The 22,875-nt window shown below is 38.6% G+C and overlaps 1 protein-coding gene across 2 annotated transcripts in view; it reads right to left on the bottom strand.

The window, feature by feature from the left end:
- EIF4G3 (eukaryotic translation initiation factor 4 gamma 3) overlaps positions 1-22,875 on the bottom strand; it is a 353,949-nt gene that overhangs the window by 2,899 nt on the left and 328,175 nt on the right. For both annotated transcript variants that reach the window (XM_061394178.1, XM_061394181.1), the window contains 5 exons: positions 16,766-16,891; positions 15,563-15,644; positions 13,237-13,335; positions 4,892-5,038; positions 1,178-1,259 (listed from right to left, as the gene is read on the bottom strand). In XM_061394178.1, the coding sequence (XP_061250162.1) occupies positions 1,178-1,259; positions 4,892-5,038; positions 13,237-13,335; positions 15,563-15,644; positions 16,766-16,891 (536 nt within the window). The remainder of the gene's footprint in view (positions 1-1,177; positions 1,260-4,891; positions 5,039-13,236; positions 13,336-15,562; positions 15,645-16,765; positions 16,892-22,875) is intronic.

Raw genomic sequence — 22,875 nt, 5'->3', positions numbered from 1 at the left:
TGGAGGGGGATGGATTTAGAGTGCTGGGCTCCCTCAAGACTAGTGCACTCGGTTCTTTATCTTTAATCATAATTAAACAGGGACAGCAGTCTTATGACATTCCAAACCATAAAAACATTGAAAAGGAAATTGAAGAGAAATTAAACAGAGAGTTCATTTAAATCTCTTAAGAAGGGTAAAAGAAGGGTAAAAGAATTAGAACCGTTGTATCATTACTAGCAGTTGTTGCTACTGTTCAGTCATTCAGTCCTGTCTGACTCCCTTGCGACCCCATGGACTGTAGCCTGCCAGGCTCCTCTGTCCATGGAATCCTCCAGGAAAGAATACTGGAATAGGTTGCTACTCCTTCTCCAGGGGATCTTCCCAACCCAGGGATCGAGCCCACGTCTCCTGCACGAGTAGGCAGGAGGCCTGAGCCACCAGGGAAGCGCCATCATCAGCAGGATGAGGACCAGCTGTGACAGCGGCAACCACCATCGGGTGTTTGACGGAAAATCTTGAATTGTGAAGCTATCTCTATAATGATTCTGAACAACTTTTCAGCTGATACATTTTTTTTTTCTATTTCAGTGACAGAAATGTGGACTTTAATCCAAGACCAAGTGGATGATCTCATGAAGTATTAGTAAAAACTACTTGCAGCTTGGACCATTTAGAGTCTCCACTAATCTGACTCCTGTCTATGTAATTCATAAACATTCAATAATATTGTCTTATCGGGTCAACATAAAACAGGAGAAATAATTGGTATTTTCTTTCCCCACACATGAATTTACATAAAGTGGCTTTTCTTTTGAGATTAGTGACACTGGACAAGAATATTCAAATTGTTCATTTTAACTCGTGAATGGAAGGCAGGGGAGCCTTTGAATGTGGGAGGTGAGAAGTAAAGGAAAAGTCCACACAGCAAACAGCCTCAGGAGCAGGCGCCAGCTTCCCGCTGAACTGCGGAACAGAAGGCCCCCAGCAGCTCTCACATCTGGGCTCGCTGCAGGCAGAGCAGCTATCTGCGCCCGCGGCCCAAGAAGCCAGGCCTGGCAGACAGAAATGGCATTCACTTGGCACAGGAACTGAGCCTTACAGTGCAACTGTTAAAGGCGATATAAACTCTGACCCACGTCGTCAGCAGCTGACATACGGGGGATTTTCAGATGTTGCCTTCAGAAATACTACTTACCTATAATAGCTGCTTTACAGACGGCTGTCATTAAAGCTCTAAGGAATGTAGGTGAACTCATCTGGCTTTCATCTAGATTAGCCTGCAACCCAAAGTAAATAGAATAGTTAAAGGTACCCTTGGCACACCAGAGGTATTATTTTCCCCTAAACCAGGCTTCATCTTGCACTAAGGGCACACGAGATCCCGTTCAACTTTTTAGTAGAAATTAGTCTTCTGATTCACCAGGAAATACTGGGACCATCGCCAGTTCTCGCTGAAAGTGCGCCATGTAGCAGTGCTCTGCTTCCGGGGAGCTGACCACTCCGTATCCTTTATTCATTCAGTTAAACAGTGCTGCGAACGATACACATCCGAAGCGCAACTGTTTAAAAGCATCTTCCCTTTTCAATAAATAAGCCATCTTACGATGGTCTATCCAAATCTACAAAGCTGAAAGAACAACTACTCCTCAACTACAGAGATTTTAAGGCCGACTTTGCTCAGGAGTATGCAACTACGTTTAGCTGTGCTAACACTGCTTTTTCATCTTAATTTTATTGTGAATTAGAGGCTAATGTCCAGAATTACCTCAAATAAACACCTCAGGTACTGCTGAGATAACTGTTCCTCTTTTCTGAGGATGGCAAAAACACATATTCAGAGGTAAGTTAAATAGAGTAAATGAACCTCCACCTTATTTTTTTAGTTTACTTCTCTTAAGATCTTATCTTTTTGCTATAAAATACTACACTAAACCAGATAAGCAAAAGAAGAAAACACACAAACGCAGCCATTTTCTAGGCATTTCAAATATTTTCCAGAGTTTATGTTCCTTATGCCTGTGAACAGAATTAATGCTTATCTCAGCTTCTTTTAATAGCTTAGAATACCATAGCACAGTACAGTATTTTCTACTGAGTCATTTTTAAAATAACTGGCTAGGAAAAATTAAAAATGCCATTTAAAAAGGTATGTGTTAGAAAGCTAAGAATTTCAAAGATATTTAGAGATCAGTTTAATGTTTATGAATTTTAGAACTGATGTAGATTAATGAGTATCTCTCTCTTTGCTGAATACCTAACCTCACATATATCACTTGGGAGGAACTGGTGGTTTCTTGAAAGCAGAGTTAAGAGGGGTTAACAAGTCAGATGGCTAGCTCTACAGGATACTGGCAGAGCTGAACACAGAGGGCCAGGCCACCTTTTGCTACTGATCTCGTCCCACAGGACGAGAAACATGTGGTGATATTGCTAATAGCTAAGGCTGAGAATAACGTGGGGTAAGAGCTACGTAGAAAAGATTTCATAATGGTTTATGTTTTACATGGTTTATGCTCGTGTACCTCTTTAAATAACATACAGGCTGAAGCCAAGGCTGGCCTAGCCCTGGAAATTACTTCTGCAAAGTCTGAACAATTATTTTTGAATAAATGAGAGAATAAAAACACACCATTACTCTTTGGCTCAACAATACTTTATAAACAGGTTTTAGAGCTATTTCAGCTGAGTATAAAATCCCCAGAGGATCAGATTTCAAGCAGAGTCGGAGAAAAACAAATTCAGTTCAGTTCAGTTGCTCAGTCATGTTCAACTCTGCGACCCCAGGAATCACAGCATGCCACGCCTCCCTGTCCATCACCAACAGCTAGATGTAATTACTGATAGATGATAACACTTCGAAACCATGTGACTGTCTCTTCCATTTCAAAGAAACGAACTGTGTATCTTTTCTACCAAATAAAGCCAGACACTGTAATTCTAGTATTCAAGAACAGAAAAGACAGGAAGAAAAGTATCAAGAACACTAAAGATGAAGCAAAGATATTAACAAAAATGTGCAAGAACCGTAAGAAAAATGGGTCTGCTAACTGGAAACGATAAGCCAAGTGAGATTACTGTGTGGTAGGATCAGACCCACAGCAACAAGCACCTTCGATGCACTATGCGCTCGGTGACCACGGTGACGTTTTTGTTTCCTTGAACCTTTTTCAAAATTCACCTTTATTAGGTATCATTTACATTCATTAAAATTTACCCTTTGTCTTATTTTTAAGGAGAATAACTGTTGGTCTGGGATAAGCTAAATAAATACTACTATTTAAAAAAGTAGGCCCCAACGTGGATGAAGAGGTGAAAACAGCATCATTTGGCAATATATGAGAAATAAAAGACCAAACTGCTGAAATGAAAGAGAATGATGTTCAGTATGCAAATATTGACCTGACTTCTAAAACATAAAAGAAGGTATCTGAGGTCAATAATATACCAGAAAGCCTGATACTAATTCTATCCTAAAATCTACAACAAACTATCATATGAATGGTTTTAAAGTCTTACAGAGGAAAGAGATGGTTATACTAAGAATAAATAAGGACAAAGAAAACCAACTCGTGCTAAACTACCCTCCTCTCCTTTTCTGATATGATCACCATATGGCAGGCCCGATGGATAGAGCTTTAACTTTTCCAGAGTTTAGCAAGACATCTGACAAATTATAATAGGTATTCCCTTGTAATAATAAACAAGTTAACAGCTGAAATGTCCACCGGGATGGCAATGAGATCTGGTCCTAAGAAGTATGCTGCTTTGTCCCTGGTCCTACTCTACTCACACACTTTGCCCATAACTTGAGTGAGTGCAAAGTTGACATAGTAATCAAATGCAAAGTGAAAAAGATACAGAGTGAAAAAGATGGCAAGCAAAATGGATGACCAAATTAGAATCCAAAATGTACTGACAAAACTTCTAAAAAAGTGTCTAATTTAAGAAGGTAAATCTAAATAGAACTAAATGTTTAAAACACTATTTTGGCTCAAAAATCAAATGTATAAGTTTGGCATGGAAGAAATGACTGACCTGTAGAATATAAATGAGTGAACACTACAAGACTGAATGGACTGGTCTGGGTTCACTGTGGTGAGTCTGCCAGAAGCACAGGTTAAAGAAGAAAACAAAGAACGCCGAAGCACCACCGAACTCTATGCTGCTGCGCCACTGCAGACGAGCATGCTCAGTGCACACGTGCCACTCTGAGAGGCGTGTTCCAAATGCAGGTTATGTTTGTATGAGGATAACCAGACAAGGCCTGGATACCAAGTTTTTAAGAAGGAATGAAAGAACCTGGAGGAGGAGTCAGGAATATATCCTATTGGCTATTATAAATTACTTAAAAAATATTCCCAATTAGGTGAGGTGATAGACTGTCCCAAAGACAGGAGGGAAAACAGGTTAAAAAAATTATAAGAAGCTTCATTATTTCTCAACGCCTGGAAATGGTTAAAGAAACAACAACCCATTAGAAGAACTACAAAACAAGAGTTATACAAGATGGAGAGAACTAGATTAGCCCCCTATGGCTTTCTTTCAACTGGGATTAGTATATGATTCCATGAAAATGTGCACAAAAAAAACACATCTACATAAACAAAAGTTAATATTTAAAGGAATACAATAACAAGTTAAATACAGACATGATCAATGCACTCTACAACACAAGATTTTAAGGTATGTTATGAAAAGGTAAGCCAGCACATTTCATAATAATTATGTATTGCTTATTAATTTTATCCAAGATAGTATCTAAAATGTGAGAACATGAGAAAGAAATGCATATTTTTGATGGTAAAATGTCGTGTATGGACTAAACTAATGAGAGACCCAGAAAAATGGCTTATGTTGTGAATATTTTTACTTGACTTTATAAAAGACTAAGAATCTTTAGTCTTTATACCTCTACCCAGTCAAAGATCTGTTCATCATTTGCCTTGTCCTCAATAATGAGTTTCTCGAGTCGCTTATACAGCTCTTCGGCAGAGAGTTCTTTCTTCAAAAGTGCTTCGGAGGAACAGGAACTGTCAGACTCTAAAAAGTCCAACTTCTGAAACATACAAAGTTAAACATATGAAAATAATTCAATATTATCACCCTGTGAAGAAAACAAAGTCATGGGCCATCTCTTCTATTTCACGTGGAAGCACAATGATTAGCAGAAGCCGTTCTGTACTTATGGTTCTGGAAGATTCTAAATGCATTATTCTTCTGAATATACCATTTGTTTTATACTGAGTATCTCTGATTCTTCTTAAAAACACGCTTACTTTTCTTCCAAAACATTCTGAGCTTCAGTCTTCATTTTCAATATGTCTGATCCACAATATTAGACTCAAGTGTACAGTACAGTGATCTGACTTCTGTATATACTGTGAAATGACCACCACGGTAAGCCCAGTCATTCTCTGTCACCATACAAAGTCAGTACAATGCTACTGACTGTACTCTCCAAGCTGCACATTACACACTCCCATAACCTGCTTATTTGGTAACTGGAAGTTTGCACCTCTTGACCCCCCCTTCACCTATTTCACCTCTGCCAAGCCCTCTGCTCTGGCAACCACCTACCCCTTCGCTCTGTCTATGGGTTTTTATTTGTTCTGTGGCTCCCATGTGCAAGTGAAACCAGGCGGTGTTTGTCTTTCTCTTTGCTTATTTCATTTAACCTCATACCTGTGGGTGCTTCGGTCTTGCTCTCAGCTGTGACACAGCTCTAAGGCAGGGCAGGTGCACCAGCAAGGCAGCCTATGATTAACATCACTATCGCCACAGAGCAGCTGTCCAAAACTCTGTACCTTTAGTTTTGGCAAGTCCTTCAAACACCTCCTGACCATGCTGAACCCAAGTGTGAAAAATGATGCCATGACTGTTTAACTCTTTGGTGAGTATTAAAAAAAATCAATAATCAAAGTGATATTTCATTTTCTAGGGTATAAGACCATGAGGTATGTAAGTATGCTTTGCTTTATACAGCTTCTCCATGCAAAACCCATAAAGATTAAAATACTAAAGATTATTTACAAATTTTTCTCTAATATCATAGAAGACTCATATATATTCCGGTATCCTCCTTGGATCCACAAATCAAAAATTACCTGGAATTCTGTGAAAAAAATTCATTGTTTTAATTATCTTTTGTACCACCTTTAAATAACATATTCCTATAAAGCTTCAGAAACATTATTCAGTATCACAATTTTTCTGATTCAACATTGATAAATGCGTTAACTATCACATTTCAATATACATACAAAATCACAAGATGATGGCCATAAGTTCTTTTAAGAACAGGCAACTGATTTTTCATAACCTGAAACACTCTCCAAATTTGTTTCAACATTACTTTAGATGTTAGGATACCTATACAGAATACCTCTTTAACCTACCCTACACCTACACAGACAATTGGAGGTCTGAGAGCAACTAACATTAATAGCAAACTTAAACATTAATTACACTGCTCCTAAATAAAATGATCTAAAAATGTGAAAGTGAGTCTTTACCATGGCTTAACGAAGTCAGAAATATCAATAACCTCAGATATGCAGATGACACCACCCTTATGGCAGAAAGTGAAGAGGAACTAAAAAGCCTCTTGATGAAAGTGAAACTGGAGAGTGAAAAAGTTGGCTTTAAGCTCAACATTCAGAAAACAAAGATCATGGCATCTGGTCCCATTACTTCATGGGAAATAGATGGGGAAACGGTGGAAACAGTGTCAGACTTTATTTTTTGGGCTCCAAAATCACTGCAGATGGTGACTGCAGCCATGAAATTAAAAGACGCTTACTCCTTGGAAGGAAAGTTATGACCAACCTAGATAGCATATTCAAAAGCAGAGACAAAAAGGTTCGTCTAGTCAAGGCTATGGTTTTTCCTGTGGTCATGTATGGATGTGAGAGTTGGACTGTGAAGAAGCCTGAGCGCCGAAGAATTGCTGCTTTTGAACTGTGGTACTGGAGAAGACTCTTGAGAGTCCCTTGGACTGCAAGGAGATCCAACCAGTCCATTCTGAAGGAGATCAGCCCTGGGATTTCTTTGGAAGGAATGATGCTAAAGCTGAAACTCCAGTCCTTTGGCCACCTCATGCGAAGAGTTGATTCACTGGAAAAGACTCTGATGCTGGGAGGGATTGGGGGCAGGAGGAGAAGGGGACGACAGAGGATGAGATGGCTGGATGGCATCACTGACTCGATGGACGTTAAGTCTCAGTGAACTCCGGGAGTTGGTGATGGACAGGGAGGCCTGGCGTGCTGCAGTTCATGGGGTCACAAAGAGTCGGACACGACTGAGCGACTGAACTGAACTGAACTGAATGAAGTCAGTGGTAAGCTGTGAAGTTTAGCTTGTTCATTGGAGAGAAACATTTATCCCTCAGAATCCCTGTGTTTCTGTGCAAGCCATCTAATCTTCCTAGAACCTAGGAAGGCTGGGCTTCAAATTTATGGATCAGCTCATCACTATCTCTTATAGAATGTACTAGGGTTCCCAGAAAAAGGGCATTACATCAGCCATTTTAGAAGAAAGCTAAAAGTCAAGGTAAGGATGGCCAAGTTTTCTGAGGCCTCATTTTTCTGTTTTCTAAACATTTTTGTAAATAACAACATTATGCATAGTTGACTGAGTTCCTGTCTATGCTCAGTGCTTCTTAAACATTCTTTTTTAATCCTCATATAAGTTCTGTAAGACAGATATTATAATAAGCATTTCATAGGTAAGGAATCTGAAGCTTAGAGAAATCAAGTAATTTTAAAGTCTTAAGTGGGAGAAAACTGGAATCTGAACCCAGGTTTATCTGACTTCAAATAAGGGGGCCACACGTTTTCCTTTCTCTTGTACACACTCCTAGAAGCACAAACGCTGGGCCTCAGGGGAATTCCATGAGAAATCATCCTTATGCAGCTGCTTTCGTAAGTTATATCTTTATTCAATGTATGCCCATTAACACGTATTTATTATTTTATAGATTTGCCTTTTAAATCATCATCATTCAGTAAACAGAAAGGAGTTATAAATGGAAAACAAAGCACTGCTGATCTGTATTTATCTGTGGGTCCCCTTTGCCAGTTACCTCCATTTCTTCGCATGGCTGCGGGTTATCTCCTAGTGTCCCTTTGCTTCAACCTGAAAGGCTCAGTTTAGGACGGCAGGTCTAACTAACTCAGTCTTTATCTGGGAATGTCTTCATATCTTCCTCACTTTTGTAGGAAACATTGCAGATATATTAACAGTCTTTAAATTCTAGAACTTTAAGTATATCATTCCAATGTCTCCCACTATCATAGTTTCTGATGAGAAACTGGCTGTTAATTTTATTGAGGCTTCTTTGTATGCGATGAGTCACTTTTCTTCTTGATGCTTTTGATATTTCTTCTTTGTTTTTGTCTTTGAAAAGTTTCACTGTATCTTGTGAAACCAAGTTTATCCTGCTTGGAGTTTGCTGAAATTCATTTGGGAAATTTTCAACCATTATTTCTTTAAATATTTTCTTCTGTCCCTTTCTCTCTTCTCTGGGGCTCTGTTATGATATACCGACATGCTTGATGCTGTCCCCTAAGTCCTTAGACTCTTCATTTTTCTTGATTCTTTTTTCTTTCTGCTCCTAAACTGAGTAATTTCTTCTTTTAAAGCCTTTTATATATTAAATGGATTAATTTTTCAATATGTATTATAATTAAAAGCTTTTTAAAAAATAAACTACAGGGACACTTTTAAAAACTCAATGATATTCAGTTTCATGTAACAATGCCAGAAATTTCATTGGGAAAACAATTAATAAAAGGTGTATGTGCAAATATTAAAGATGGATTTTCATCATAGTAAATCAGTGTTGAATCAGTGATTCCTGACTGAGCAATTTCAACTGTGCTGCTTTATCTAAATCAATCACTGATTGATTCATCTGTTCAAACCTGCTACTGAAACATTCTAGTTAATTTTTCATTTCGGCTGTTGTCACTTTTCAGTTTCTATTTGGTTCCTTTTTATAATTTCTACCTCTTTACTGGTATTCCCAGCTTGTTCAGTTCATCATTTTGATTTCCTTTATCTCTTCCTCCATGGTTTTCTTTAGTAACTGGAGCACAGGTAAAGCCCTTGTCTAGTAAGCCCAGTGTCTGGGCTTCCCCAGGGATGCTTTCTGCCAGTTTCTTTTTTCCCTTTGAAAGAGCTGTATTTTCCTGTTTCTTTGCATACTTTACAATTTTTTGTTGAAAACCAGACCTTGCAATGTACTAAGTCTTGACATCAGATTCTCTCTTTTACCTAGGAACTGCTGATGTTGTAGTTATGTGTTAATTTAGTGACTTTCTGACCAGGACCATATTCCTTCTTTTGTGTGGTTACTGAAATCTCTGATCCACTATCTCCGCTGTCAGCCAGTGACTTTTCAGAAATCTCAGTGACCATCTGGATCCGAGGAGAAAGAGAGAGGTATGGCGGAGACTCAGATGTGTTCAGTTTAAGCTTCTGTAACAGACCCCGTCTGAGAAGCCGCTTCAGAATGAGGGGTGGAAACAACATCCAGGTCCTGAGATGGGTCCCTGGTGAAGTGGTAGGCAGATTAACAGACACAGCACCAGTCTTTGCAGGACAAAGTCGTTATTGCTCAATCTGGCACCAGAAAGACAGAACGACTGTCCTTTCAGCTATCTACCACAGAGCTGGAGGCTGCTAGGTCTCTAGGCAAAATTCCAAAATCCCTGAAATTTACCACACTCTTTTTCCATCAAGCATTGTCCTGGTTCTGGTAGTGCATTTGTTCCACTCGACTCCATAATTTCAAAATAGCTGTTACTAACTGTCCCAGCTCAACAGCTGTTTCAGCAGAGGGGCTAACTCTGGATCTTCTCATTTCTTCATCTTTTCTACATCCATACATTGGTTTTATAATTTTAAATTAACCTTATATTCCTGTGACAAACCTACCTGGTTATGATGTATCATGTTTTTGTTGTTGTTAGATGTGACTTGTGCAAATTTTGTTGACAACAAATTTAGTCAACAAAATTTTCTCTATGTTAATTAGGAATTAGTCTATAGTTCTCTTTTCTTGAAATGCCTTTGTTTAGTCTTGTTATCAATGTAATGCTGGCCTCATAGAATGAGTTGGAAAACAGTCTCTCCTGTTCAAGCTTTGGAAGAATTAGTATGAAAGTTTTGCAAAACCGGCATTACTTTTTCCTTTAACGTCTGGTAGAACTCATCAGTGAACTCATCCGAGCCTGGAGTGTTTTTTGTGGGGACATTTTTAACTACTAAAATTTCTTTCATACTCATGTTATCTGTTTTTCTTCTTGCTCTATTAGCTTTTTCTTGCTCAAGAAATTTACTCATTTCAACTAAGTTGATGTGTTTATGTTATTACGTGTAGAATATGTACAATGTCGCCTCTCTCATTCTTTTTATTAGAAATTTGTGCCTTATCTTTTATTTTTCCTGATTAGTGTAGCTAGGGGTTTATCAACTTTATCTTCTCAAAGAACCAGCTTTTGACTTCAGTGACTCTTCTTTACTGTTCTTCTCTTTCACTGATTTCTGCTCTGATTTTTGTTATTTCCTTTTGAGTTTTATTTGCTCTTCCTTTTTCTAATTCTGTAAGGTTAAAGCTGAAGTTAATGATTTGTGACCTTACTTCTTTTCTACATCAGGTGTTCAGTGCTAAAAACTTCACTCTAATACTGCTTCAGTTGTATCCCACAGATTTTTATGGGCTGTGTTTTCACTTTCATCCAGTATAAAATATTTTTAAAATATCTTTTATGATTTATTTGACTCATGGGTTATTTAGAAGTGTATTACTAAGTTTCTAAATATATGTTGCCCTTCTTCTTCTTAAAGGTTAGCTTATTTGGAAGTCAACTCTAGAACAACTCATTTTCTCAGTACTTTAAAATTATTCCACCATCTTTTATTGTCATTTTTTAACACTTTGATTGACAGTATACAATTGGGTTTTCATTGTTGTTATTACAAAATTTGTTTTTCCTTTGGAGATAATATGCTTCTTCTTTCTAGCTACTTTAAAATCTTTTCTTTTTTTCTTTCTTGATATTATGCAGTTTCACTAAAATGTAACTATTCTATGTGGTATACATATGCTTTCTACAGATTCATGTATTTTTCAGTTCTGGAAAAGTCTTAGCCACAATCTCTTTAAATAATGACTCTTCTCCATTCTATTTTCCCTTTTAGGATTCCAATTAGACACATTACAGACTTTCTCTTTCTAGCCCCTAAATTTTATTAACATCTATCAGAATTCTCCCTAGTTTCTTCTCTTTTTATATCTGCCCAATCATCTTTGCTCCTTTTTGTGACTCTTCTTTATAAAATAGTGTTATTTTATGAGTTGCTGCTAAGTCGCTCAGTCATGTCTGACTCTGTGTGACCCCATAGACGGCAGCCCACCAGGCTCCCCGGTCCCTGGGATTCTCCAGGCAAGAACACTGGAGTGGGGTGCCATTTCCTTCTCCAATGCATGAAAGTGAAAATGAAAGTGAAGTCACTCTGTCATGTATGACTCTCAGTGACTCCATGGACTACAGCCTACCAGGCTCCTCCATCCATGGGATTTTCCAGGCAAGAGTACTGGAGTGGGGTGCCATTGCCTTCTCCGATATTATGAATTATCATTCTATTATTTCAAGTCTCCACAGTCTAAATCCTGCATTTATGGCCTGTTTACTCTCATTCTTGGTTACTTATTTCATTATATGTTACATGAACTCTAAGTGTTAACTCATACATTTGGATACTGTTAATTTGTAGAAAATACGAGGTAAGTTGAGTGTGTTTTCTCCAAAGAGCATTTTGGTTCGGTGCTTCGTGGAGCTGGGTTACTACTGAACTAGGGCCATGTCAGCTTCTTCTGGACTTTTGGGAGCACTCCAGGTGGGATTAGGCAACGTGCCCTTCACATGTGCTTGTGAAGAGAAGCCCACCAGGCTTCTCTGTCCATGGGGATTCTCACATGTGCTTACTGCTCAGAATTCAGATTTCATCTTTGGCTTTTCCCCGTTATTCTTTTTGTTACTTGGAAGTTTTTTCCATGTTCTATGATCCCAGCAATGAAAGACAAATTATGCCTCATGTAGGCTTTTATTATCATGGCAGGAGTGCTCCTTAGTATATCTAGTTTAAAACCAAAAGAAAGCTAAAATCCACTGTGAATCTAATGTCTTTATCCAACTTAAAATATACATGCTTTAAAATCATTTTCAGATTGCTTTATTATTTTCTTTTAACCTAAGAGTGACTTTTTTCTCCTTATTGCTGAATTTGTAGGCTATCTTAGCAGTTATTTTCCTCAGATGTTTTAGGATTTTGATTTGCAGGATAATTTTGAGAAGAATTTTTTTTTGTTTTAGGACCAGATTGTATCGATTGTGGAGCCTTCTGCCTTATTGTGGATTTCTGGATCCAGTTACTAACTCAGTAGGCAGCTTAGCTAAGGCTCTGTCTATAAGACTGTACCTACCTTCCTAACACTTATTTATCGATTTTCCACTTAGTGACATGCAGTAAGCCTGTCTCCAATCTTGTACCTTGTAAGGGGCTATTACCCTACAGAAATACCTTCTGACTTGTCTCTGCTTTCAGACCCAGAGCTCAGAAGACCTGCAGCTTTAGCCCTATCACTCCTGCTTTATTTATCGATTTCATTCCTGGTTCATGGACACATGTAACTTGTTTTCAAAATGTGTCTAATTTCTTAAATCTTTATTTTTTATCTATCATCTAATGAATGCATAGACAAAAAGCCATGAGGTTGTTAAAAGTTCCCAGATGAGAACTGTGATTGGTTCCGTCCGACAAGAGATCAGAAAATATTTCTCCTTAGGAAACACGAGTCTTTTTGAGGGTAAAGTGGCCTTAAAGTATAGACTTAAAATGACACCTTGACCATGATTCCTATTTTGGTCTAATTTTAAAAACTGGGGGCTTCCCTAGTGACTTAGACAGTAAAGAATCCTCCTGCTATGTAGGAGACCTGGGTTCAATCCCTGGGTTGGGAAGACTCCCTGGAGAAGTGAATGGCTACCCATTCTAGTATTCTTGCCTGGAGAATTCCATGGACAGAGAAGCCTGGCAGATTACAGTCCATGGGGTCACAAAGAGTCGGACACAACTGAGCAATTTTAACTTTCACTTAATAACTGGAATATTGATGTAATTACTTTTATCTCCTCTAAGAAACAGACCAACTACTATCAAACAGGAGGTATAAACCTTGCTCCTACTCACCTGCTCCAAGAGAAAATTATGTACATCTTCCCCTTCTGGTAAAAAGTCCTTCCAGCTGAGGTCAGCCTCCCTCCATAGGGCTCCCACTTTCTTATGGCTCTAAAACAGAGATTAAGTTCAGTTCATTTACTTCTACATTGAAAGGAGGAAAAACAAGTCAAGAGTGCAAAACTGTGAAGGCTAAAAAAACTGAAACTTTTCCTTGTGTTGACATGAAGTTAATTTCTTAGGATTCTCAGCTTTTAAGCTGAGATGTCTAAATGTACATAAATGTAGTGGAAAGTGAAGTACAGTTGATTAAGGTTCGATAATTTCTTTTACCAGATGACTAATCTGGGGATCGGCAAGCTTGGTGTTTGGTGTTTTTTTGAATATAATCATCTAAAAAGAGTTTAATTTACACAACTTATATATTCAAAACTGCCTCTTTTCCTGGACAGTGCTCTATGCATTGGTGATTAAAGCTACTCAATACGCCTTGCTGGAAGTCCTCTTCATAGTAGGTTACCATTATGCTACTTAACATGAGAAGGATTAAGGAAGTCATTGCTCCTGAACAAGGAATGAGAATTATTTCAAGGGCAAGAAGTGCAAGGTTGAGCCCAACAAACAGCAGAGAAGAGCTGCTGTCAGTTGGAAAACTGATGAGGAGGTTAAGTCCACTCCCTGAACCAAGTCACAGTGATAAAGGAAAGCGTCAGGCTTTGAGGCTGCAACTGTCATCTAAGGAACACGTACTAGTTACTTCACAGGCTAATTTGCCCAGGGCATAGCTGATAACCTGGCAGAGCTAGGATTTTAACTCTAGGTTAATTTCAGAGTTTATGTTCTATGAGAATTTTGTTTTAGTTAGGAAAAGTGAGAACCTGCTTTCTGTTTCTACAAATAAATCTTAACAAGAATTTGAATTTTAAGGGATGAAGTCAAATAGGTAGAAGAGGAGGAGAAAATTCTCAATCTAGAAATTAGGGTTCAATAAAAACTTCAGTGCCATCAAGCAAGGGGTATTAATAATATATATAGATAATCAGCTAGAACTAGAGACTCTTCAGTATACCTATCTACGAGTAATTATCACACAAATTAGATACAGGGGAACTTCTGCAGATTTAGACAGAGAAATGATAAGCTGTTTTGTTTTGGTTTTTATCAGTGCCTACAAAACAGTAAATTCTATCATCCTAGTATCTCTTGCTCTGGTATGAATAAGTCAGGAAACACTTTAGAACTTTTCAAGGGAGTTGTTTTGTTTTGATGCTTCTCACCCCAGGAGTTACATCACCTCCCTCTTTGGGAAGCTATACCACTTTTCCAAACCTCTTAACCTCTAATATAGCACGGACACAATGTTTTGGTTAAGATTTGTCTGTCTCCCCTTCCAGTCTATAAATTCTTTGAAGGTTTAGTCATCTTTGTAGACTAAAATCCTGGCAAAGGGCTTTGCAGAGAATTATGCAGTAATTCTAAATAAATTCTAAAATAAATGTAATTTTAAGATAGAAATTCACAATCCTGTGGAATCATTTTCACCGCCTATTTCTTTTTTCCATTAAAAAATCATTTTATTGAAGTACAGTTAATTTACCATGTTGCGTGAATTTCTGCTATACAGCAAAGTGATTCAGTTACATGTATATATACACACGGTCTTCTTCATACTCTTTTCCATTATAGTTTATCACAGGATATTGATACTTCCCTGAGCTATACAGGAGGTCCTCACTGTTTATCCATTATGTGCACAGCAGTTTGCATCTGCCAACCCAGACTCCTGACCCATCTCCCCCTCCCTTTGGCAACCACAAGCCCCTTCTCTATTCTGAAAGTCTGTTTCTATCGCAGAGATAAGTTCATTTGTGTTTTAGATTCCATGTATAAGTGATATCAATGTGAATTTTTACCACCTATTTCTAATCAGATTACTTAGCTTTAATCCAAAAATAATAAAATTAATCATTTCATGAATCTCATCTTTCTCTGAAAGTGGAGGAGTTTTAATCAAAATCTATTATAATAAAGTATAAATAATATAGCCATTTTGCTTCAAGAGAAAATAAATTAAAACACATCTTGAGATTCTTTAAATTTAGCAAATCTAGCTGAGATTAGATAATTTCTTCCCAAATTACTAGAGAACAGAAAGGCAAATATACCTTTGGAAGAAACTAGACTGAACCAGAGACCTCACTTTTTCCCCCTCCCCAAATAATAGAAGTTAACAGAATTACTTACACAGCGATACCCAAGTTATTCACAGATCAACCAAGATCAAAATCATGACACTTCCTAATACACTGCTAAGTCCAACACTAAGTTTAACGCTCACCATTTGTTTGCATAGAAGGTGCAATATTTCAGAAATCAAGATTCCAGCTCTTCTAACAGGAAGTAAAGGTTTGCAAAATTCTCTGTAAAAGATACAAGTAGTGCTTAAGTACCTCTGAACAAATTCTGTTTTAAAAAACAGGCAAACAAAGTGTGCCGAAAGAACAGATACTGTGCAACCTAAACAATACTGGGAAAGTCCAAGCTCCAGAACATGCTCAAAGTAATAATTTTCAGCAGAAGTAGTTCAGAGACCTCGGGTTTTTATACCTCACTGAGAAGCTGGAAAGAGGCTTTACAATTCCTGGGTTTTGTCTTTTTCTCTGTTTCAGTGATAAAAGCAATGCAGAGATCAGTCTCACTTACTCTGTTTATGTAAGTTCCACTTTAAGCTGAAAGGAGAGAAGCACCTTAGGTAACAGGAAGGTGTGAAGCTTGCTTATGAAATATGTTTAAGAAAGGAAGCTTTTCTTTAGAATATGGATGAAACAGAAAGGAATCAATTTTCCCATAGTCTAAATCAGTATTTCACAAACTATGTTCCACAGTACATTAACAATTATTCCTCAAAAAAAGGATTCAACAGTCAATTAAACGAAGTGATGCTGACTGAAACAAAGCGAAGTTATTTTTATTTGTTGCTTTGTTTACAGGACTGTCATAACCTTTAATGTGCTATAATACACTTTGTGAATCTCACAGGGACACACTAGTATGCAGAGTCTGACTATGTGAACAGTTTTGGGAGAAATACCAGCCCACACAACGTAGCAACAATTGCCCATTCCTGTCCAAATCTAGGAATGCCTAACAGCTCAGTTTCTTTCAAAACAGCCTGAGCAGGTACCATGCAGGTGCCACAATCTGACAGGTTATCACGTGGAACTAGAAATTCTTACAGCACTGGAGCAATGAGAGACACAAAAGCCAGATTAACAGTAAGCTTCCAGGAGCAATCCCTTTCCAATCACATGATTCTGAAGCCATGTCTAACATTAATGAACCACAGGGCTGTTATACCCCCATCACTTCTCTAATTTAGAAAAATGTAACATTTTTATACAGAAATTAGAAGCCTTAAAGAGCCACAGGCTGAGTGTGAAAGTCTCCAAAAGCACTGAAGAAATAGCACTAAGCTAAAAGCCAGCTGGTGAGTTCTGCCAGGTTAACTAGAAATACATCCAAAGAAACCAGCACAACTTACGTGATGAGCTCTCTCATGGAGACGCCGCCTTCTTTTAACATGGGAGTCACCAGTTCAGCAAGGTACAACCAAATATGGGGAATATCAATGGCCATGTCATCTGCCAATTCCAATGTTTCTGAAAAACTGGAAAAGAACAGGAAAAAATCCACATGCAAATGTAACTGAAAAGTTAAGATCAAATACATCGATCAAAACCCAGTCAGTCAACAAATATCCACTAGACAACTGCTATGTCTGGTACTGCTCTGGGCGTCAAGTACACAAGCTTTTAATCTCAAAGAGTCTGTATCAGTGTGGGGAGGAGAACAACACAGACAAAAGCGTGTTTGCAGACAGGGTTAATTCTCTGAAGAACAGGACCTCAGGTACCAGGATACGCTAGAGGGTGACCAGAAAACACCCCTGTATGGATGTGCCATCTGAAAGACTTAATGAAAACGAGGCAGTCTCATGATGTTCTAGGGTAACAAGCTATTAATTTAATCCCAACTATAAAGAGTTCCCCATAGCTAAGTATCATATCCTCTGAGTCGGTCAGAAGCACTGACGGAAAACTTCGTGTAATACAGACCAGACACAAAGAGAAGAAAAGACACAAATTCTTCCTCTGAGGAGCTTACAATGGGGAAGAAAGCTGGGTGAATACAAAAGAGCCTGACAACGTTACTACATAACATCATCATTATACACGTTACAAACTGCACAACCTCTAAAGAAAAGCTGGTGGTTTTAGGCTTTCATGCTATGGAATATTTCTCAACGTGAAGTAACATAAATCAAATTTTTAAATATAAAATTTAGAAACATCAAATACAAAACACCAGCACAGTCTTATGTAGGCTGGAAATCATAGCTATTCATTTTAAGTATAAAAACCCAGTTCAAGACTGTGTTAATCATTCCAACATAGAATATATTAAAAGGTACAAAAACAAAAGTGAATTTAACTATAGGAGACATATAAATAATTACAAGGAAATACACATAATCAGAAGGGTGCATGAATCGAGGGGTCAGGGCAGGTGGCACCTTTCAGATCTCCACATACATGAAAAGTGTGTGCTTGCTCACTGCAATTCCAGTTTCTAGCCACCTACCTCAGAGAGCTACACACCACTAAAATTTTTCACTTAAAAAGAGCTACCACTGTAAGGCAGGGTCACTTTTCTGAAGGTGTCATTTCAAAACAGTTGGCCGCTCAGCCACATTATCTAACTCTGGGCTTCATAAATCCTTAATGGCAATTTTGTGACCTCACAGCTTGCAATTATTTGACACCAATTTGCTATAAACAGACTCTTGACTGTTCGCTCATTATGTATGCTTCCAGCTTGGTTAATGTGCCAACGATGGGACATAATCTGGCCAGGCTCCAGGATTTCTAGATTAATTACGTGTAATGCCTCTTCATGTTTCATGGTTTAGTGGTATAAACTTTTCTAATGAGCTCATGAGACAATCGCAGCAGTCTTGGTCTTGAAGCAGTGTGTCTAAACTGTTCTTTTCAACTCACATTACAACTAAAAGGTACTCCTTCTTCCCCAGTTTGCTCCTTGTCGATTGGTCAGTTTACCATGGTACCATCTGCAGAACTCCATCATCGACCAAATCCACACTGACGATAAGAAACACAGCTGGCTGAACACACGATATCTGAAGCAAAAGCTGGTAAGCAACTTACTTCTCTTCAAGTTTACTATTCCTAAATTCTTTTGTACGATTTTAGAAGAAAAATCCTACAGCCCCGTGTGCAGAAGCTGCTTGACAATTATCTCTGTGTCTTTGGACTACTACTTAGCCTTTAACAATGCCTTGCCTAACATGAATTTTCTGCTGCCTGAATAAATGAAATAAAGCTGTAGCACAGCCTTGCTTCGTGGTATATAGTGACTACCACACCCACTAAATTGCACTTCTGGGAGGTCCACCAATGGGACTTCAAACATCCCTCACCCCATTTCAACTAGAGAAACTCTATTTTTACTTATTTTATATATTGCGATCCTAAAATTTAGTTGAAGAAAGCAATACATTATTAAAAGTTAGAAATATATTTTTTAATTTTAATTTTTTAATGCAGTAAAGTTCTGATTAGACATCTGCTAAAAGGCAAAATAATCTACCATTGCTGGAAATGATCTTGTCAGGCAGCATCTTCCATAATTTTGCATTATGATAACTTTAATAAAAATACAAATCTTGTTGTAAATAATCAAAGAAGAAATAGTGAAGACATCTCAAAATTAAGCTGGCCTGGTATTATTGTGCTGATCATTAGAGAATCTAACTAGATGTAAAACAAAGAAATAAATAAAAAGATAAAGACCCTTCTTATATTCCAGTACCATTTTCAAAGGAATACCACAGAAAAAGACTATTACCTCACCTATGAGAGGGAATGGAGCCTTCACTTGTTAAGAAGCACCTCTACAATTTTGCATATGGAACTTAGTCTGCTTGTCCACTTAAGCTCCAGTGTCTTTTACCAAAGTAGAATTGCCTTAAGTGGCAAGAAAAGTTCCATGAGTAGTCAAGGAGGAGATAAGAATTTCCTTCCCAATAAGTATCTCCGAAAGTAAAATATTAATATATCGAAATTGCTTGAAGGGCAAATATTTTGGGTCTCTAGTCAGCTCCAACTTTTGTCCTGCTTTTCACTTGTTTATTACATTTTCACTTGTTCAAAACACTTTCAAAGAGATTCCAATTCCATGGTGAACAGTGAGCTACATTCAACTACCTTTACCAGACAGTTTTTAGAAGTTTCCTGAGGCCATGATATTAAACGACTATACCACATTATCTGAAATGAATCTACCTACACAATAATGTGCTTACCTACACACATATCTGATTTGCATCATAGAGTATTTAGATCCAAGTCCTGAAAATTCCAAGGGGATGGTTTGATCTTGTGTAAATGTTTTATATATACCAACTACTATGCTCAGAGTTGATAAAACATCTTTTAAAGAAAACTGCAAAGGATCTAAGCTTTGTTTATAAACCACTTGACACAGAGAGGCTATCTGAAACATCTGTCTAGTCTATCTTACTCTTCAAGTAGCAATGTATGCTTTGGGCAGCTGTAGGAGAAACCACATATAGGGGACTGGAATGCAAAATAGGAAGTCAAAAAAACCTGGGGTAACAGGCAAATTTGGCCTTGGAATACGGAATGAAGCAGGGCAAAGACTAATAGAGTTTTGCCAAGAGAACGCACTGGTCATAGCAAACACCCTTTTCCAACAACACAAGAGAAGACTCTGCACATGGACATCACCAGATGGTCAACACTGAAATCAGACTGATTATATTCTTTGCAGCCAAAGATGGAGAAGTTCTATACAGTCAGCAAAAACAAGACTGGGATCATGAACTCCTTATTGCCAAATTCAGACTTAAATTGAAGAAAGTAGGGAAAACCACTAAACCATTCAGGTATGACCTAAATCAAATCCCTTATGATTATACAGTGGAAGTGAGAAATAGATTTAAGGAATTAGATCTGATAGATAAGAGTGTCTGATGAACTATGGAAGGAGGTTCATGACACTGTACAGGAGACAAGGATCAAGACCATCTCCATGGAAAAGAAATGCAAAAAAAGCAAAACAGCTGCTGAGGAGGCCTTACAAACAGCTGTGAAAAGAAGAGAAGCGAAAAGCAAAGGAGAAAAGGAAAGATATAAGCATCTGAATGCAGAGTTCCAAAGAATAGCAAGGAGAGATAAGAAAGCCTTCCTCAGTGATCAATGCAAAGAAAGAGGGAAACAATAGAATGGGAAAGACTAGGGATCTCTTCAAGAAAATCAGAGATACCAAGGGAACATTTCATGCAAAGATGGGCTCGATAAAGGACAGAAATGGTAGGGACCTAACAGAAGCAGAAGATATTAAGAAGAGGTGGCAAGAATACACAGAAGAACTGTACAAAAAAGATCTTCATGACCCAGATAATCATGATGGTGTGATCACTCACCTAGAGCCAGACATCCTGGAATGTGAAGTCAAGTGGGCCTTAGGAAGCATCACTACGAACAAAGCTAGTGGAGGTGATGGAATTCCAGTGGAGCTATTTCAAATCCTGAAAGATGATGCTGTGAAAGTGCTGCACTCAATATGCCAGCAAATTTGGAAAACTCAGCAGTGGCCACAGGACTGGAAAAGGTCAGTTTTCATTCCAATCCCAAAGAAAGGCAATGCCAAAGAATGCTCAAACTACCACACAATTGCACTCATCTCACACGCTAGTAAAGTAATACTCAAAATTCTCCAAGCCAGGTTTCAGCAATACGTGAACCGTGAACTTCCAGATGTTTAAGCTGGTTTTAGAAAAGGCAGAGGAACACGAGATCAAATTGCCACCATCTGCTGGATCATCGAAAAAGCAAGAGAGTTCCAGAAAAACATCTATTTCTGCTTTATTGACTATGCCAAAGCCTTTGACTGTGTGGATCACAATAAACTATGAAAAATTCTTCAAGAGATGGGAATACCAGACCACCTGACCTGCCTCTTGAGAAACCTGTACGCAGGTCAGGAAGCAACAGTTAGAACTGGACATGGAATAACAGACTAGTTCCAAATAGGAAAAGGAGTATGTCAAGGCTGTATATTGTCACCCTGCTTATTTAACTTATATGCAGAGTACATCATGAGAAACGCTGGGCTGGAAGAAGCATAAGCTGGAATCAAGATTGCCGGGAGAAATATCAATAACCTTAGATACCCAGATGACACCACCCTTATGGCAGAAAGTGAAGAGGAGCTAAAGAGCCTCTTGATGAAAGTGAAAGAGGAGAGTGAAAAGGTTGGCTTAAAGCTCAACATTCAGAAAATGAAGATCATGGCATCTGGTCCTGTCACTTCATGGGAAGTAGGTGGGGAAACAGTGGAAGCAGTGTCAGACTTTATTTTTCGGGGCTCCAAAATCACTGCAGATGGTGACTGCAGCCATGAAATTAAAAGACACTTACTCCTTGGAAGGAAAGTTTTGACCAACCTAGATAGCATATTGAAAAGAAGAGACATTACTTTGCCAACAAAGGTCCGTCTAGTCAGGGCTATGGTTTTTCCAGTGGTCATGTATGGATGTGAGAGTTGGACTGTGAAGAAAGCTGAGTGCCGAAGAATTGATGCTTTTGAACTGTGGTGTTGGAGAAGACTCTTGAGAGTCCCCTGGACTGCAAGCAGATCCCACAAGTCCATTCTAAAGAGGATCAGTCCTGGGTGTTCATTGGAAGGACTGATGCTAAAGCTGAAACTCCAATACTTTGGCCACCTCATGCGAAGAGCTGACTCACTGGAAAAGACTCTGATGCTGGGAGGAATTGGGGGCAGGAGGAGAAGGGGACGGCAGAGGATGAGATGGCTGGATGGCATCATCAACTCGATAGACATCAGTTTGAGTGAACTCTGGGAGTTGGTGATAGACAGGGAGGCCTGGCGTGTTGTGATTCATGGGGTCGCAAAGAGTCGGACACGACTGAGCGACTGAATTGAACTGAGGAGAAACCACAGATTAACCGTTGGCTGATCAGGGCCCAGTAAACTTGGAGGTCTTCTTTTTTGTTTTCCAGAATCATCACTGGCTTGGGCAACTAGGCAGAAACGGCTTTAATTGTTCAGAAAGCATTGTGCTAGTCACTCAGTTGTGTCCGACTATTTGCAACCTCCATGGACCATCAGGCTCCTCTGTTCAAAGGATTTTACAGGCAAGAATACTGAAGTGGGTTGCCATTTCCTTCTGTAGAGGATCTTCCAAACCCAGGGATCGAACCCGGGGCTCCCGCATTGCAGATAGACGCTCTACTGTCTGAGCCACCAGGGAAGCCACAGTTGCTCAGAAGTTGGCATTTAACAGTATCAGCATCCAGAAAGCTGACACTGACGCCCCCCTCACAGTGCTGAGTAAGGACAGAGATCTTTGGACACTGGGACTAAAAGAGATAGAAGACAGGGCATTTCGGTGGCTCCAATGAAATGGCTTCTCTGGACAATATGATCTATTTATAACTTAAGTTTCAGAAGTAACTGGGAAACTATGGTTCAATGTGCAAGAAGGTTCTTTGTGGATACTAACATGGGGCTATCTCTTAGTTTCCA

This window comes from Bos javanicus, chromosome 2 (genome assembly GCF_032452875.1).
Source record: "Bos javanicus breed banteng chromosome 2, ARS-OSU_banteng_1.0, whole genome shotgun sequence".
Lineage (NCBI taxonomy): Eukaryota > Metazoa > Chordata > Mammalia > Artiodactyla > Bovidae > Bos > Bos javanicus.
The sequence above is the reverse complement of the archived record's forward strand: the minus strand, read 5'-3'. Positions and strand labels throughout refer to the sequence as shown.